This window comes from Mizuhopecten yessoensis, unplaced genomic scaffold (assembly GCF_002113885.1).
Source record: "Mizuhopecten yessoensis strain PY_sf001 unplaced genomic scaffold, ASM211388v2 scaffold5519, whole genome shotgun sequence".
NCBI classification, from domain to species: Eukaryota; Metazoa; Mollusca; class Bivalvia; order Pectinida; family Pectinidae; genus Mizuhopecten; species Mizuhopecten yessoensis.
This window is the reverse complement of record NW_018406089.1, coordinates 1,938,930-1,957,743: the sequence shown is the minus strand read 5'-3', so window position 1 is coordinate 1,957,743 and position 18,814 is coordinate 1,938,930. Positions and strand designations below refer to the sequence as shown.

Genomic DNA, 18,814 nt, shown 5'->3' with positions numbered 1-18,814 from the left:
AGGTAGTAGTATAGACTGTGTATTTTTGATATGCTCATTTAATATATTATCGATACCCGGCGCTTTATTATTACGAAGGTTAACTATAACCTGTCTAATTTCATTTTCAGTCACATCACTATTTAGTATAAAATCAAACATATTTTCATTCATATCTGGAATAATAAACTCATCCTCATCTTCATCTTCATCTGAACTATTTAATTTCTTGAAGTATTCATATAGCTCGTCCAAAGATATATCAGCATCACTGTTATCATTTTTAGATTTATTGAATGAATTTAAAATATTCCAAAAATCTTTAGGATTTGATTTTGACGTGATTCGTATTTGATTTTCAATGTTATGTCTATATGTGTTATAGCTCTTTTTAAGGACCTTTTTATAGTCTCTAGAGGTTTTATTCATATTAACTCGGTTACTACTGGTTCTATGATTTTCAAATTTATGTTTTGCATAAAAAAAGGCACGCCTTTTTCTGTGACAGTCAGCTGTAAACCATGGCTTATCATTAGCAACTTTATGTGTATTGAGTGTTCTATAAGTTTGTTTTAATCCGAAAGTATCGGTAGCTGAAATTCGGAACAACTCTGAAATATAATTAACTACATCATTTACTTCAGACGGACTGACAGAAGTTTTGCCAGACAAAACATTAAGTGCATCATTTATGCGGTTTAATTCATCGACAGAACAACTTTGTACATGATGTATAAATTCATTTTTCTTATCATTCTTCCATGTTATATATCGACCTTGACCGTTACCTTGACCTTGACCAACATGCATATTATCAGAGTCATTCGTGTTTTTCAAAAAGCCACTGAGAGTAAAAAATAACCTACAATGCACATCGGAAATTGTTGGATCAAACTCAATAACTTCAAATTCATTTATAAAAGGGAATAACCCTGACGAGACGATTCGATAGTCAACAACACTGACGTCACCACAGTTTTTTTTTTACCTAAATGCTTATCTTTACCAACTCTACCATTCGCAATGTATAAATTGTTATTTTTACACAGGTCAAGTAGTTTAAATCCATAAATATTAGGTCTGGATGAGCAATGGCTACATCGCTGCAATGGAATATTAAAAACATTTAACATTTCATAATCATGAAAATAAGAATGTAACACATCACTATTGTCTATATCTACGGACGCTGTCCAGTTTTGGCATTAAAATCACCAACCAAGATAGTGTTACTTACACTATGTTGAAGCTCATGTAACTCATTTTCAATATCATTAAATACCTCGGGAGACGAGTACCTAGAGTTTTCGGGTGGTACAACCTAAAAGTAGGTCACCTTCAGTATTCGTTACCTTTTCAGATAATTTGACCCATTGAACGTATTCAGAGCCTGTAGGATAAAACTTCAAAAATGTTTTTAGTTTCTTTTTGTAAATGATTACAATTCCACCGGATTTTTTCTTAAAATTAGATCTATTTTTCACGAAATATGAATAATTTTCAGGCATTTCCAGAATATCAAAATTGTCAATTTTAGTTTCGACAAAAACAAGAATATCATGAGATGTAATTATATCAATAAACTCAGGCAAAAGCAACTTGGACTTAATGCCACAAACATTTAAACAAGTCAGTTTTAAGTCAGGACACACACCACCATGGTTACCATGGTGACTTACACCGGGACCTCTTGTGACGCGTCCCTAACGACGATGGCCAGTTGCTCCTGGCGGAGCGACACGGCGCGTTTGGTCCTGATGATGAGACGGAAAACGAAGTTGGGATGGCAGCCGACGCTGCTGTGACGGTGTTTGTGGATGTAGTGGTTGAGTGTAAAGTTGCCCATCGACGTACAACTTATCCACTCTCAGCGTTGCCCTTTTACTGTGACGTTTCGCTTCCTTCATGATCGGGATGAGCTCTCTGCGCCTCTCGTTAATCTCGGCGGGAAAATGTTCATTAACGGTGAACTCATTTTTGCCCCTTAATTTGACTGGCGCCGACATTAAAACCATCTCGCGATCCTTTCTATTTTCGAATTTGGCTATAATCGCTCTGGGTTTCCCGTCTGATCTGGGCCGTAACCTGTGCACAACCCTGAAATTCATATCGGACTCGATTTCTAGCTGTTTCTGGATAAATTCTTTTACAGTCCCCTCCGTGTTTGTCGGAGTGGCCATTGTCTATGCGCGCAGTTAAGTCGGTACACATTGTCTTCCGGTAGTAATCGGCTGGCTATGTGAGGAATTCCTCTATACACAATATTCATTAATGACAAAAAAGTTTTGTGTGTAAAATCCATATTCATTCATTTCAAAATAACAAATAGCATATTTAAGATTATACAATTGTTCGTAAGATCATACAGGAGGAAAAAGAAAGAAAAAATATAAAACCGAAAAACTCAAAGTAAAAAACAAATAATGTGATATCAAAGCATATTTACATTCAACAACTACATATCAAATTTTTTATTCGGAATATTTATATAGAGATATATACATCAGATAAAACTTTGAGGACACAACACTCGACTGACTTCTTGATTTCGTTATAATCTACTATATATATATATCATCATTAAAATCAAAATTATATATATCTTATATCCGAAAACTACATTATAAACGTTTACAAGTAACGACCTAATCGAAGATTGAAATATGTTTGACAAATATGTTTATAACGAGTGTTACATATTTGATTTTTCAAAACACAGTTGTACATGAACACAATGTGAACCTCACATGTAAATAAGCATAATCATAGATAACAAGCATATCTCTTTTTTAAAATGTGCTTGAATAAAAAGGAGTTCCCTTCTAACTCCCAAATACACGGTAAAATTCGTATATGCCCTAGAAAGACAGATATTTATGATAGCATGATACTTTTGCAGTATATTGTCTTTAAAACTGTACTTTAAATAGTGTTACGAAAAAATGCTTATATTTCACAAGCACTTGTAAACCAGAAAGTTAGTTACCAATGGTGTTTTGTCGCTTTTCAGACACTTCTGCCTGTAATACACATATCAAAATCTTAAAGGATCTTGGGACGAATTGTACAAAAGATAAATCATATACTGAGCCTTCGTAACAACTAGTGTATACACTATATTGTGTTTGTTACTATGACGCTTAATTAATGACTCGAAATTCCGAAGGGCCGGTAAACAATTAAATAATAATCTCTCAATTTGATATGAAACAGAAACACAAACGACAAAATAAAATACAAGTAATGACTCGAACCATAGATTGGCGATATGAGCACCACACCATATGTTTCCATATACAATGATTTATAGTCATACATCATTCAGAACATAATGATAATAAAGAATAACGCAAGCAATTTTATAGCAAACATGTTAACCTTTTTTTTTCAAATCGGTTTTGTCAAGGTTGTCTAATTAGTGAGCATTGATTATCCAACAATAATTGATATCGAACTTTATATTTGTGCTTTCAAATGTTACTCTTGCATTGAAAGGTTTATATCAGTAGAAATGTATAAAAATCAGACAATTATAAAAACCAGACAATTATAAAAATTGCACACGGTCGTGCTTGTTGTATACAGATCATATATTCCCTTGTTTCTATACACATGAAGTACGAAAGAACGGTGTCTATACATCACTGTTGCCACATCTAAAGTAACATATGTACACTTTGTTGCCCCCCCCCCCCCCCCTCCTCCTCGTTTAAGACGGATGGGAGAGTGCTCATAGGTATCGACACAGGGGCCACTTGAGATAATACCTGTCTCTTTCATGCGGGAAAAGAGAGCATTTCCATACAATCAAGGAGGGTTTCTTTTCTGTATTAGGACTCATCCCAGACTGGAATGAAAACACATTCATATATACACAAATAGATAAAAGCATATACGTACAGGAAGTATTGTCTTTGGCTTTTCAGAACGGGAAAATAAAGAAGACTGAAAAATGATTACTCTGCATAATTTTAAACCTTGTTATAACTTGGCAATTTGGATATCATACCGTTTATCCTACATTTAAATGACTACAATGTGTGGAATCGTCAACAGTCTTCATCAGCTAGGCTATCTGTATCGCGCCTGCATAACATAAACAGAATCGAATGATCGAATCGTGAACGAACTACGTCATAATAATGCGGGCATTTTCTGATAATACCAGTGGGTGATGACCGCCTAGGAAAAAGTTGTTACACAAAGAAAAAAAACTACTGGTATTTATCAGACTCAGAAGTTACCATTACACCTGATTCCTTGCTAACGTTTAAAAATCTCGATACTTACCTCACACTGTTATTTATTTTTCCTGCACTAGAAAAAAGCAATCCCAGCGAATATCACAACCACGACAGCAATCAATACAAGGGCCCAGACAGCTTGAAAAGAAACCAAGACAGTTATATTAAATTTTAACCGCTAAAATAAGAGGCTTCATTCAAAGTTATATATGATGATATCTGAGGACAGAAAAATCGTTTGAAAACGTCCCTTTGTCTTGAAGTGTTCGTTTTACGTTTTTTAACACTCGGCCGTTTTGCAGTTGTTTGGTTCACGCTGTGTAATAGGTTTACGTGAAATGAAATAAAAAAAAAAGCTCTGTGACGCCATATTTGAACGATAACATCATGTTTTACATAAAATCAAACGCATTATCAGGGGATTCTTTTGATACCAACTTCTGCAGGAGGATGTATGACACCTTACATCCCTCTGTACAACATCAAAATCTGGTGTTTGGGTTGGAAAAAAGTTTCATATATTTACATCTAATTGTGCAAATGTCAATAAAAAAGATTGGTTCTCTGCCCTTTTGATGTGCTAAGGGGATAAACAGATATTTTATCCTATGGAAACTTAGATGTTCCTTTTTGAAACAACCATAATTTAGAAGCTGATGTGTGATTGACAAGTTTTTCCCTGACCAAATTCAACAAAACCTTGCGTCGTCGATATTTAGAAGATACATTACAACATTACAATAGATGACTTAAACAATGTGAGAAAAGAACTTACGAAATCTTCCATTCCCTGCTGATACTTGTGTTGGTCCAAACGGAGGCGTTGCACCCCTCTTATTGTCAGATGATGTTGTTGATTCGGTATTACCGTCAGGGTACACTTTTGTAATATCGGTATTACTGGCAGTTGACACTGTTGTCGTATCAGTATAACTGGCAGTGGACACTGTTGTCGTATCGGTATTACTGGCAGTGGATACTGTTGTCGTATCGGTGTTACTGGCTGTGGACACTGTTGTGGTATCGGTATTACTGGCATAATATACTGTTGTCGTATCGGTATTACTGGCATAAGATACTGTTGTCGTATCGGTATAACTGGCAGTGGACACCGGTGTCGTATCGGTATTATAGGCAGTGGACACTGTTGTCGTATCGGTATTTCGTATCGATGTTACTGTCAGTGGATACTGATGTCGTATCGATGTTACTACCTGTGGACACAGTTGACGTATCTGTATTACTGTCAGTGGACACTTTTGTCGTATCGGTGTTACTGGCTGTGGATACTGTTGTCGTATCGGTGTTACTGGCTGTGGACCCTGTTGTCGTATCGGTGTTACTGGCTGTGGACCCTGTTGTCGTATCGGTATTACTGGCAGTGGACACTGGTGTCGTATCGGTATTATAGGCAGTGGACACTGTTGTCGTATCGGTATTTCGTATCGATGTTACTGTCAGTGGATACTGTTGTCGTATCGATGTTACTACCTGTGGACACAGTTGACGTATCGGTATTACTGTCAGTGGACACTTTTGTCGTATCGGTGTTACTGGCTGTGGACACTGTTGTCGTATCGGTATTACTGTCAGTGGATACTGTTGTCGTATCGATGTTACTGTCAGTGGACACTGTTGTCGTATCGATTTTACTGTCAGTGGACACTGTTGTGGTATCGGTATTACTGGCATAATATACTGTTGTCGTATCGGTATTACTGGCTGTGGACACTGTTGTCGTATCGGTATTACTGGCATAAGATACTGTTGTCGTATCGGTATAACTGGCAGTGGACACCGGTGTCGTATCGGTATTATAGGCAGTGGACACTGTTGTCGTATCGGTTTCACTGTCAGTGGATACTGTTGTCGTATCGATGTTACTGGCTGTGGATACTGTTGTCGTATCGATGTTACTGTAAGTGGATACTGTTGTCGCATCGATGTTACTACCTGTGGACACTGTTGTCGTATCGGTATTACTGTCAGTGGACACTGTTGTCGTATCGGTGTTACTGGCATAAGATACTGTTGTCGTATCGGTATAACTGGCAGTGGACACCGGTGTCGTATCGGTATTATAGGCAGTGGACACTGTTGTCGTATCGGTTTCACTGTCAGTGGATACTGTTGTCGTATCGATGTTACTGGCTGTGGATACTGTTGTCGTATCGATGTTACTGTAAGTGGATACTGTTGTCGCATCGATGTTACTACCTGTGGACACTGTTGTCGTATCGGTATTACTGTCAGTGGACACTGTTGTCGTATCGGTGTTACTGGCATAAGATACTGTTGTCGTATCGGTATAACTGGCAGTGGACACCGGTGTCGTATCGGTATTATAGGCAGTGGACACTGTTGTCGTATCGGTTTCACTGTCAGTGGATACTGTTGTCGTATCGATGTTACTGGCTGTGGATACTGTTGTCGTATCGATGTTACTGTAAGTGGATACTGTTGTCGCATCGATGTTACTACCTGTGGACACTGTTGTCGTATCGGTATTACTGTCAGTGGACACTGTTGTCGTATCGGTGTTACTGGCTGTAGACACTGTTTTCGTATCGGTATTACTGTCAGTGGATACTGTTGTCGTATCGATGTTACTGTCTGTGGACACTGTTGTCGTTTTGATTTTACTGTCAGTGGACACTGTTGTCGTATCGGTGTTACTGGCTGTGGACACTGTTGTCGTATCGATATTACTGGCAGAAGATACTGTTGTCGTATCGGTATTACTGGCAGTGGACACCGGTGTCGTATCAGTATTATAGGCAGTGGATACTGTTGTCGTATCGATGTTACTGTCAGTGGATACTGTTGTCGTATCGATGTTACTGTCAGTGGACACTGTTGTCGTATCGGTGTTACTGGCTGTGGACACTGTTGTCGTATGGATATTACTGGCAGAAGATACTGTTGTCGTATCGGTATTACTGGCAGTGGACACCGGTGTCGTATCAGTATTATAGGCAGTGGATACTGTTGTCGTATCTATGTTACTGTCAGTGGATACTGTTGTCGCATCGATGTTACTGCCTGTGGACGCTGTTGTCGTATCGGTATTACTGTCAGTGGACACTGTTGTCGTATCGGCGTTACTGGCTGTGGACACTGTTGTCGTATCGGTGTTACTGTCAGTGGATACTGTTGTCGTATCGGTGTTACTGGCAGTGGATACTGCTGTCGTATCGATGTGACTGGCTGTGGATACTGTTGTCGCATCGATGTTACTGTCAGTGGACACTGTTGTCGTATCGGTATTACTACCTGTGGACACTGTTGTCGTATCGGTATTACTGGCAGTGGATACTGTTGTCGTATTGATGTTACTGTCAGTGGACACTGTTGTCGTATCGATTTTACTGTCAGTGGACACTGTTGTCGTATCGGTATTACTGGCAGAAGATACTGTTGTCGTATCGGTGTTACTGTCAGTGGACACCGGTGTCGTATCGGTATTATAGGCAGTGGACACTGTTGTCGTATCGGTATTTCTGGCAGTGGATGCTGTTGTCGTATCGGTATTACCGTCAGTGGGCACTGTTGTCGTATCGGTATTACCGTCAGTGGGCACTGTTGTCGTATCAGTATTACTGGAAGTTGATACTGTTGTCGTACTGGCAGTGGTTGTTGCTGTAGTAGAACATTCAGACATACCCTCATCACCTACATTCCCTTCCCTGGCAAATATTCCACATGCTAAAGTCACAGTAGCATTGCCATTGTCGCCTGCATTACATTAAAATCCCGAATCAGTAATCAGTAAAAATCAAAATCTTCCATCAATATGATTTACTCTGAAAGTTCTACTATCAGAAATTACAAAACAAGCGTAAGAAAAGTGGAAGAAATTAAATCATGTTTATTAAACAGTATTTATATGCGTGTTTACCAAGAAATGTTTACAGTTACGAATCATATCAACGTTCTGAAGAAGAAATCACCCTAAGTTGTATCATACGTACTTTCAATTTCGAGAAGAAAATTTCCGGAGTCCATATCCAAAGTGTTATTTACTTGCATTTCGAGTAAATTAGTATTGCTTCCGATACTCAGGTCGTAGGGAAGGTAGTTGGTGTTGTCATTGCACATTAAAACGTGTGTGTTGGTCCCGGCTGTTATGTTTATCGATTGTCCACATTTTCCCCCCTTTTCCGTGAAATTTAAAGTATGTATCCGCATTTTGATACTCGTGGCACACGACGCTGATACAGAACATTTGTATGACGAGTTTGCTGGCAATGTACCAGTGTTGTTGCCAGACTTATACCCAGAATTCAGCAGTAGGCTAGTAGTGGTGTTGACACTTCCGTCCTCCCTTACGTCCTTTACCTCATTTCCTGAAAAGGTTATACATATTGTTCATGTTAATTTTACCGACTTTAATTTCCAAAGCACTTTAACAAAAATACGTTTGATGTGTAAAATATATTTTCCTCTGAAGCGTCAAAGAAGAATTCCTGGACCTAAAGTTACGTATAGTTGAAATATATGCATGTGAAATTATAAATAACTGAACGTTCGCTGCAACTTTATTTGTCCGAAGAACACAATGGAATCTTCCTAAAACATACCCGTTTGATTTTCACAAAGACAATGACAAAGACTAGTTTTATTAGGTTTAGAATAAATTAACCATACCAAGATCGCAATGTAACCAACATCTGTCTTGTCAGAATTAAGTTGAGTGTACATCATGGGTTAAGTTTAACTGGGTCCGAGTTGATCTCTAAATAGGTGATTGGTGAAAATGAGTCTGCATATACGATAAAGGGATTAAATTATGATCATAATATTGTTAGGAATATTAAATATTATCAATTTCATCTATACTCACAATTAACTACAAACTCACCTGAAATACAGCGATAGCTGACCACCATATAACTTGACCGCGAGGGATATAACAATGGGTTACATCGCAGGTTAGTCCACGCAACGGGCGTCCACGAACAAGTGTTTCGGCCTTGACAATTTTCATAATAAGTGTTCCTGTTGACACCCTCGTATTCGAATCCACAGTCGCCAGCATCGTACTGACAGCATGACTTTGGGGTGGTCGCTGCATTTGTCATGATTCCGGGACAACCTGATAACAAAGGTTTTGTGTAGACATTCACGGCATCTATCACGATCATCTGGTCTGCGCCGGGACAGGAAGCCATGATGAAATTTGCTGAAGTGACCCCATAGCAGGCAGAGTATGTAAGACGAGTCATGCCAAACGCACCTTTTGACCAATTACAAAACAAAAAGAGAAAAATTTGATGAATTCGAATATAAGATACAAGAACATTATATTCTTCTTGTATATGCAATAACTGTTGTGGTGTTCCAAAGTCTGCAAAGACTACTTTATTCTATACATAAAAACATTCATTCTGTATATAACACAATATGTGTTTGCAGCTTATCAGTCATAACTGTACGCACACCGTTAGTTACTTGACGTCAGCAATACAAGGACAGAGAAAAGATGTACATTCAACACACTGTCACCCCTGCAGGTCGGGGATCGAGAAATGAATACACCTGCTGTTGCCCACTGCATGTATCGTAAGAGGCGACTGATATTGGAATCCCCTGCAGAATTAGGAATTAGGTTTTGCTTTTGTGTCCACAAAAGCAACCAAAGTAGATCTGCTGCACCCATTGCAATATTTTGAATGCGCATGTGTGTATGCAGAAGGCAGGGTATGATAGTGTTATTGTTACTTGTGATAGCGCGGATCTGATGCCGAATTTAGCGCTACCTCACTGAAATACCATTCCGAAGGCACCATGTCCAACATTTCGCCCGGTCACATAATACTGACAACGGGTGAACCAGTTGCTGCCATTTCCCTTAATGCTGCGTTTTAAGCAGGGAATAACAACTACCATTGTTAAGGACTTTTACATGCCTGGGGACTGATTCCATTGCCTTCCTCACTTGGGCGAATGCCAAAAGCCAAAAGTGAGGTTCTGCCAAGCAAGGCGCTAGGAAATAAAAGGTAGTTGCAAGTAGAGATAAATATAAACATGCACAAAACACTTGAAGGTACGCCCTTAAATGGCATTATCTGCTGACTGGATGTTGAAGATGATAAAACCAATCAACATATTATAAAAAACCAGAATGCATTGAAGCTGGGGTTGATGGTTTTATAAACATTTGTTCTTTAAGTTCTCTTGTAAATAGCTTATACAAGCAATTATCCCCCTAACATTGATGAATAGGTTTCCTAACTGTTAAAGATCTTAATTCATTGGCCTCTTTTCTGGTCAATTTACATTCATACGTAGTCTCAATTCACATTCGATACCAAATTATCCTGTTTACATATCAATGTACATGGCATTCTTTGAATTACAGCTAATATCTGATCTGTTTTTTTTAAAACCATTTACAAAAAAGTAAGCTTTACATTCAATGATTATCTTAGATGTAAACAAACTTGGTTTTGTATTTTTTCTATCACCAGTGACAACATGAGGGGTATTCATATCAAATTGAGATACATAGCAGACGCTTCACGTTTTTGGGTTGTCTTTTACATTTTGTTTTCCAAAATATACTTCATGTTTTCACTGTTGTTTTTTTTACGTAATTAACTTAATGTTTAACGACAGAAAACATGTCACATTTATTTGGATTGTACGTAAAAAAAATTACTTTATTTGCATTTTTGGTGTTAACTCGTTCTGAATTAATTTTGATAGGTCCTTTCTCTTTAGCTCTTTGATTAACATGTTGTACCACTTCTACGAAATAACGTTTATTCTTATGATATAATTTAAAATCTCTGTTATCTGTAATATATTAAGATATTAAACCATACAACAAGTCTAGTATACTAAGCGTTATTGAAAAAAAGTAGTTTTAGGAATCTATAAACTTGAGGTTTTTGAAGTAAAACCAATTTTCATGATGTAATACTTACCATAACTTTAGTATGCATATACAATACCTACACCCATCTTTGTAGCCCAAAAACAAAAGATTCAAATATCCCTACCTCCCTACCGTGACGTAACCTCTATCTCGATGACAGAGCCACGGAGTGATCTCCCTTCCTCAAACCCCCTTTTATGGAGCCTAAAGGCAGCCAGGATGAGGAGGCAAGGGGAGGAATACAGGGTGGGACTCCATAAAGTTATGGTAAGTATTACATCATGAAAATTGGTTTTACTTCAAAAACCTCAATTTCATTTCAGTAATAATTACCATAACTTTAGTATGCGAATTCGTCTTACCGTAGTGGAGGCTTCGAATCCAGGCAGACCAGGCTGACGGAACAAACTCGAGACATGCTCAAGGTAGGGAAAAGGTTCATGGAACCCCCCTAATAAAGCCCCGAAAGTAATTAAAAAATGGAAAACCTCCCCGTGAAACGAGCAGGTGTACCACCGTGGTGCCTGATAGCATACTATTTAAAATCACTGAATTACTGTGGAGGAACAGCCACAGACTGTGCAACCACCACCGGTCCAAGGGAATACAATCCATCAGAATGAGAGGCCAAGGACCGGAGATAAAAATCCGTGAAGGTAGTCTGTCCGCGCCAGAAAGCTGCGGACATGACCTCCTGAAAGGGGGACCCATTGAGGAGGGCCCATGACGCAGCAAGGGCCCTGATCTCATGCGCCCTCACCTTATACAACGCCCGAACCTGATCATCCGAGTGGTCGTAACCGTACTTGATGACCTGACAGATCCATCTAGACACTGACTGAGAAGAGATATCCTGTTGACCCTGCTTAATGGGCAAAAACAGACGAGATCGAGGACCTCGCCCCCCCCTGGTTTTATCGAGGTAAAACCTAAGCGCCCGACAGGGACAGAGCAACCTATCCCGTTCCTCAGCTCCAACGAAGGCAGTCAAAGACGGAATCTTAATCGGATCGGGCGAGAAGCCAGGAACCTGATTCTTAGCCATAAAGGCAGGATCAGTGAGAAGGGTAACGGCAGAGTAATTCCTGGACCATCGGAGGCAAGAGGGGTGAGAAGACAAGGCATGAATCTCACTCCTCCTTCGACCTGAGGCCAGGGCAACAAGGAATACCACCTTGTAAGTAACAAACTTCAAGGAGGCAGACGCTAAAGGCTCATAAGGTGCCCGCATCAGCGATTCGAGCACCAGTGGCAAATTCCACTGCGGAGCCAACTGCCGGACCCTAGGCCTGTCCAACCCAAACCCCCTAATCAAGGCAGAAAGAGAGGAGGACGAGCCTACCTCCGACCTACCATGAACAGAGAGAACACTAGCAATGGCCGTGCGATAACCAGCGATAGTGCCAGGGGCAAGATTGCGGTCCCTAAACAGCCAAAGAAGGAAGTCCGCAATCACCTGGACAGTAGCCTTGATCGGATCAACCTTCCTGCCGACACACCAATCACAGTAAATCTTCCATCGTGACTGGTAGACGGCAGATGAGGAAGCCCTAATTGATCGAGCGATGCGATCTGACACGTCCCTAGAAAAGCCCGCCTGAGCGAGGCCTCCTGAGATAGCTTCCACGCGTGAAGGTGGAGGATCTCCGGACGAGAGTGCATCGTCCTGGAACGAGGCTGGCGAAGGAGGTTCGCTCTGAGAGGAAGAGCCAGGGGCTCTTCCACCAGAAGCGACAAAAGCTCCGGAAACCAAGGCTGCCTCGGCCACAGGGGCGCTATCAGGAGGAGGGAACACTGATGCTCCCGAAACTTCTGCAGCACCCTGCCCACCATGTTGAAGGGTGGGAATGCATATGCATGCATTCCCTCCCAATCCAGAGACAGAGCGTCCACGGCCCAAGCCCTTGGATCTGGTACCGGAGAGACAAACGTTGGCAACTGATTGTTCAGTGAAGTGGCGAACAGGTCTATGTGAGGCCTGTCCCACACCTGACAAATTCCCACGAAAATCGAGGGATTCAGTTGCCACTCTGTCAAAACCGGCTGGCGGCGCCTGGAAAGAGTATCCGCCAGAACATTCAACCTGCCTGGTAGATGCTTGACACAAATTGTCAACTGCATTTCCTGACATAGAAGCAGAATGCGGATAGCGAGGGCACACAGGGTGTGAGACCTGGTTCCCCCCTGTCTCTCCAGATACGCGACAACCGTAGTGTTGTCCGTAGCCACACAAACCACCTTGGAATGCAGGATCTCCCGAAAAGACTGCAGAGCCAACAGAACAGCCCTCATCTCGAGCACATTGCTGTGCTCCGAGAGCTGTTCCCCAGACCACTCCCCCGACTGGCAACGCCCGTCGAGATAAGCTCCCCACCCTGTCATGGATGCATCCGTGTACAGGGTCATAGTGGGAACTGGCTTGGACAAAGGAACCCCTCGGAGAACATTGTCCTGATGAGTCCACCAGCGTGCGTACTCCTTGACCGACTGGTTCAGAGGAAGCAAGGCTTCCCAATCCCTTGAAGAAGGGACCCAGTTGGCAAGGAGAAACATCTGGAGAGGCCTGATGTGAAGTCTCCCTAAGGGGACCACATCGGCCAGGGCGTTGAGATATCCCAGAAAACTGAGAAACCAACGTACCTGGACTTGAGACCGGCCGATAAAGGTCAGAGCAAAAGCCCTGGCCTTCTCGAACTTCTCCATCGGTGGAAGGGCGATGCCCTGAACCGTATTGAAACGGTTCCCCAGAAAAACAAAATCCTGAGATGGGGAAACCTCCGACTTTTCTCTGGAAGGAATGAAGCCGACCTTGAGTAAGAGTTTCAGAACCAACCGGGTGACCTGTACCAGAGACTCTCTCACTAGGTGGAGCATGAGGGAGTCGTCGAAATAGATGTGAACATCTATTCCTCGAGAGTGCAGGAATCCCACGACCACCTGCAGCAGCTTGGTGAAAACCAAAGGTGCAGTCGTGAGCCCGAACGGCATGGCCCGGAACTGGAAGACCTTTCCGTTGCAAGTAAAACGGAGGTACTTCCGTGCCGACTTCTTGATGGGGATGTGGAAGTAGGCGTCCTTTAGATCTACTGAAGTCGCCCACATTCCCTCTCTCACGGAGGCGATAATACCCCGAGGAGTCTCCATCTTGAAGTGAGGAGAATCTACGTGCTTGTTGAAGGCACTTAGATCTATGATGGGACGCCACGCCCCGGACTTCTTCCGAACCAGAAACATTCTGGAGTAGAACCCGGGAGCGCATCCCGACATAGGAACCTCCTCGACCGCGCCCTTGGTAAGCATGGTCCTTACTTCCCCCTGGAGCGCCAGAGCCTTTTCCGGATCCCCCGGTGGAGGAAAAAAGATTGGCTCCGACACTAAGGGCGAATCCCGCACTAGCGGAATACCTTACCCCTCCTTTATCACAGACAAGGCCCCTGCGTCTTCCGTAATTTCCTTCCACTCTGGAAGGAAAGCAGAAAGACGACCCCCACAGGAAGATCTGGTCGAGGCAGATCGAGACCTTGCCAGGCAAGAGAACCGTCTGCTGACCCGAAGCCTAATCCTGCGGGAGAAGGACCTAAGCTTGAGCCGAGAGGACTGCAGTCCTCCCGGCCAAACTCGTCGTCTGACACGACCAAGGGGGGAAGAAGAGAGTCAGGAACCCTTCTTCTTACCCCCAGGAGGGTTCTTACCCTTCTTACCCTTCCATTTGTTGCCCTTGAAGGGAGGCTTATACTTGGGCTGCGCAGAGGACTGCGAAGCGGAAGGTTTAGCCTTCTTCTTAGGAGGCGCTGACTCCTGCGAGGTACTGGCCTTCTCAGCCTGACTCCTCTTCACCAGAAGTCAGAGGCGACCGAGTCCTCCTTCAAATCATTCTGACCAGAAGGAAGGGCCCCTCCATAAAGAGTGGACCCTGAGAAGGGGGCAGTCAACAAACTGGAGCGGTAAGGCTCATCGACCGGGCGGTTTTTCAAAACTGGGTCACTCTGTCCTGGATGTCGGCCTGCTCTGTCTCGGTAATCCGACCCTCAGGCAAGTCGGATACCCTATATAGATAAACCGTCAGGTAGTCTATATAAGACAGAATCTGGATGGAGAGACGCAGCAGTCTCTCCGTCTTGTGGTGTTTTTGGGACCGAACACCACCTGGTCCACCGATTTACCGGGCCAGGCTGCAAGTTCCCTCGATTCCAGCTTAGCTGGTTGAGGGGCAAGCAGGCCATCATGTGTGGCATAGTCAGTGGCGTGCACTTCTGACAAATCGCCAACACTGAGCTGCAACCCAGCATACCCAGGACTACGGGTTGAAGAAGAATTCTTCTCTAAAACCCGAGACTGGGCGGTGGCCAGAGCTGAAGACACAATGGTGCCTTCTGGCAGAGAGCGGTCCGACCGAGCGGACACCCGAGGAGCCACCAAAGAACCCAAAAGGGTGGTGGACTCGGGGACAGATGATGCCGAAGGTGGTGGGCAAACCTCCTCCCCAAGAATCCGGGAAACGTCAGCCCTAAGGCCCCGCATACCGGATAACACATGCTGGGCCTCAACCTCAGCAGCCTCAGGGTCTCCCTCATCCTGGAAGTCCTCCTCTGAGGGCAAGCCCTCCTGAGGACTGTCGTCAGACGACTCGGAAAGACCAGCGTCTATATCCGAACAACCAGGTGAAAGATGAACAACATCATTGTCCTCTGCCATACCCGCGCCCTCAACGTCCATAGCCTCCACACCATCCAGACCAGAAGCCTGGGGCGGAGGAAATGGGCCAGCCAGAGGGGCCAACCCGAGAGAAGGCTCCCCGTACCGGCGTTTAGGTGCAGTGCGCCTAACGGCCGTGGCTGTAGGTTTAGGCTTAGTAGCCAAAACCCTACCCTTGGACCCAGAGACCAACGAGCCTGCCCGAGAGGCAGAAGTCCTAAAGGTCCGACACACCTTCTTAGGACCNAGACAGTACCACCAGACCCCAGAGAGCTGGTGGCACGACCCCTACCTCTCTGCTTCCCTCGCTTACCGGAAGAAACAGACGAATCTGTCTTACGGTCAGTTGAGGGTAGCTTTGGTACAATGAAGTCCTTGTCCTGAGATTTAGTCTGTGAACAAAGTTCACAAGGCGAAACCTCACTGCAAGGACGACACCTGGGACAAGCATCATGAGGGTCCCGTTCCACAAAGAAATGGGAACACCCATGAGCTCTACCTCGTCGCTGTCCCGACCGAGACATATCCTCCAAAGCGAACGTAAACAAAAATTTACAAGCAGATAACACGGGAAAAAATGATAAAATACGATAGTACAAAGTACGCAACGTAGAAAGAATTTCATCCGTAATATAAATCAGAAAACGGTAAAAATAAATAACGTTTGCCGAAACAACCCACGATAATGGCGGACCATGGCACACCACCGGCACACGTGGGGTAAAATAACCGGCCGTAAAAGGCACAAAAATAATTTTCAACAACAATTAGCTATATCAACAAGGGCAGATGGGTAAAAGGCACACAAACTGCGCAAAAATATGAGTTGACACTCAAACCAAACCGACAAAACAAAGTTTTGAAATGGAGCAAGCTCCGGGCGTCAGCAGGCAGCAGGCGCCATAAAAGGAAGAGGAAGGGAGATCACTCCGTGGCTCTGTCATCGAGATATAGGTTACGTCACGGTAGGGAGGTAGGGATGTTTGAATCTTTTGTTTTGGGGCTAAAAAGATGGGTGTAGGTATTGTATATGCATACTAAAGTTATGGTAATTATTACTGAAATGAAATTACAATATAAATCAGTAACAATGTTATGTTCTTTAATTTCCAGAAAACAAAATACAAAAAAGTATTTTGTTTTCATCATACTCAATTTCATAGTTCAAATCGGGATGCAAGGCATCTGGCATATTTAAATATTCAGAGAGATTCTCATCCAGAAGCATCCATATAGCAATCACTCAGAGAGTATTTTACAAGACTATATTTTTTTTGGTGTGTGTACATTTTTGAAAGTTTATCTTTTAAATACCCCAGAACAAGTGTCACGTAGGTAGCTTTTGTACGTATATATTGTTTGTTATAACCATTTTAATAAAACTTGTTGTTTTAATGCTTTACCGATAAACTGTTTATCATCTCTGGAGTCAATATTTTATGACATAAATTTACAAATAGCTAATCGCCTCGATTCCAAAATGTTAGAATTAGAATATTGATATGAAGATAAAAAATAAAACTAAGCACCCATTACACCAACCACACCGCCTTTGTCTGCCTACTTTATTACAATATGCTTACCACAATTTAAACTCTGTTAAGCTTAACGTTGTTTATACGATACATTATTCTTCGTCTTAATCTAATTAAATGGATATGTTTGTTGCACGATTATGGCGGACTCCATTTAAAAAACATTACGCACAGTTGGTCTTCACTGCCAAATTAGGCAGAAAGGCCTAGCTAGCTGTCAGTTTATATTGTTTTGGAATGTTTTGCGTTTCTACCTATTTATTCCCGATGACGACAGTGATTACATAGAACATATAACATTGATCGTGTAATGTCTAAAGCGTTTAAACAAGTTATTTATAGCAAACAGTTGATCTGACTGTATATTAATACAATTCGTATCGAATTCGCCATTCATGTATTGGGTTGTGTTAGGAGATTTAATTGATCCCTATATGAATATACCGTCTGTACGTACCAATTTTATGATAGGACCTTGCTTTTGTTTATATACGACTCTACCAGATCGTTTGTTGTCAGACTATTTTGTTATGGTTGAACATAAATATAAATTCCAATGCGGCAAACAATACAACTGAAGCAAAAATCCATTTCGGCCGTATAATATTTTACTTCCAGTTTCTGCTTAGCACCCCACAGAAATTGTCGAGGCTTCAACTACGGGTTATGACGTGATCAAGTTCTGACACATGATAAATGATATGTGTTCGGACATTATGTTTACTTTATTATATAATACATGATATTCCCGTGCAATATTGCCGTTCAGTAAAAACGATATAGCGCACGTACAATAAGCACCAGATATACTGTTTGCATTGATGGCAGATGCATATATAAACATATATGTATAACACATTTCATATATACACAACTATTCTCACATCAACACAAGCAGATCTCCCCGATACTTGTCACAAGTTCAACAGCCGCATGCTCAAATTCCATTTCAACTTATCTGACACACACACAATCAATGGCGACCACGTGTAACCGGTCAGCTTCTTTAGTGTTCCATGTTCATAGCGGATTCCACATTACATTTTCGGTTCAGCGACAGGCGGAAGTATCGAGGTTCACATTCAACAATGACCCCTTCCCAAGAAACGCGCCCTTGTTAGCGAAAGTGACCGTGACTCCCAGTCCCAGTAAAGTTTTAATAAGATATACTCACCACTGATGCTGGCCACTAACACTAACACTATGTAAACACCCGTCCTATCCATTGCCAGCATTACTTTTAGTGTTTGCTCAGTGTTCGTTCTCGACCACGGCCAAGACGTTCTGATGTAATATTGCATGGATATATTTATATATCATTCAGTGATGTCATTGTTATAAATTGACATTTGAATAATCTTTATAACGTATATGACCTTGTTTTGGCATTGATTCATAAATACCTGATTGGACGCAAATAAGCGGGACTGATTAAACATGTTTAAACAAATTTGTGTGTAATAATGCACGTATTTGGATTA

General features: G+C 42.1%; 1 protein-coding gene and 1 long non-coding RNA gene across 2 annotated transcripts; both read right to left on the bottom strand.

Moving 5' to 3' along the window:
• Positions 1–3,688: 3,688 nt before the first annotated feature.
• On the bottom strand, positions 3,689–5,255 carry LOC110450871. Its single transcript, XR_002463012.1, has 3 exons — positions 4,999–5,255; positions 4,270–4,361; positions 3,689–3,826 (listed from the first exon to the last, which is right to left on the bottom strand). It is a non-coding gene; the product is annotated as an uncharacterized LOC110450871 (long non-coding RNA).
• Positions 5,256–5,628: 373 nt separating this feature from the next.
• LOC110450783 (mucin-22-like) lies at positions 5,629–18,625 on the bottom strand. The gene is made up of 4 exons (XM_021498489.1): positions 18,508–18,625; positions 9,085–9,459; positions 8,195–8,569; positions 5,629–7,958 (listed from the first exon to the last, which is right to left on the bottom strand). The coding sequence occupies exons 1-4, from the start codon at positions 18,566–18,568 to the stop codon at positions 5,629–5,631; spliced, it is 3,141 nt and encodes a 1,046-aa protein (XP_021354164.1). The 5' UTR covers positions 18,569–18,625.
• Between the last annotated feature and the right edge of the window lie 189 nt (positions 18,626–18,814).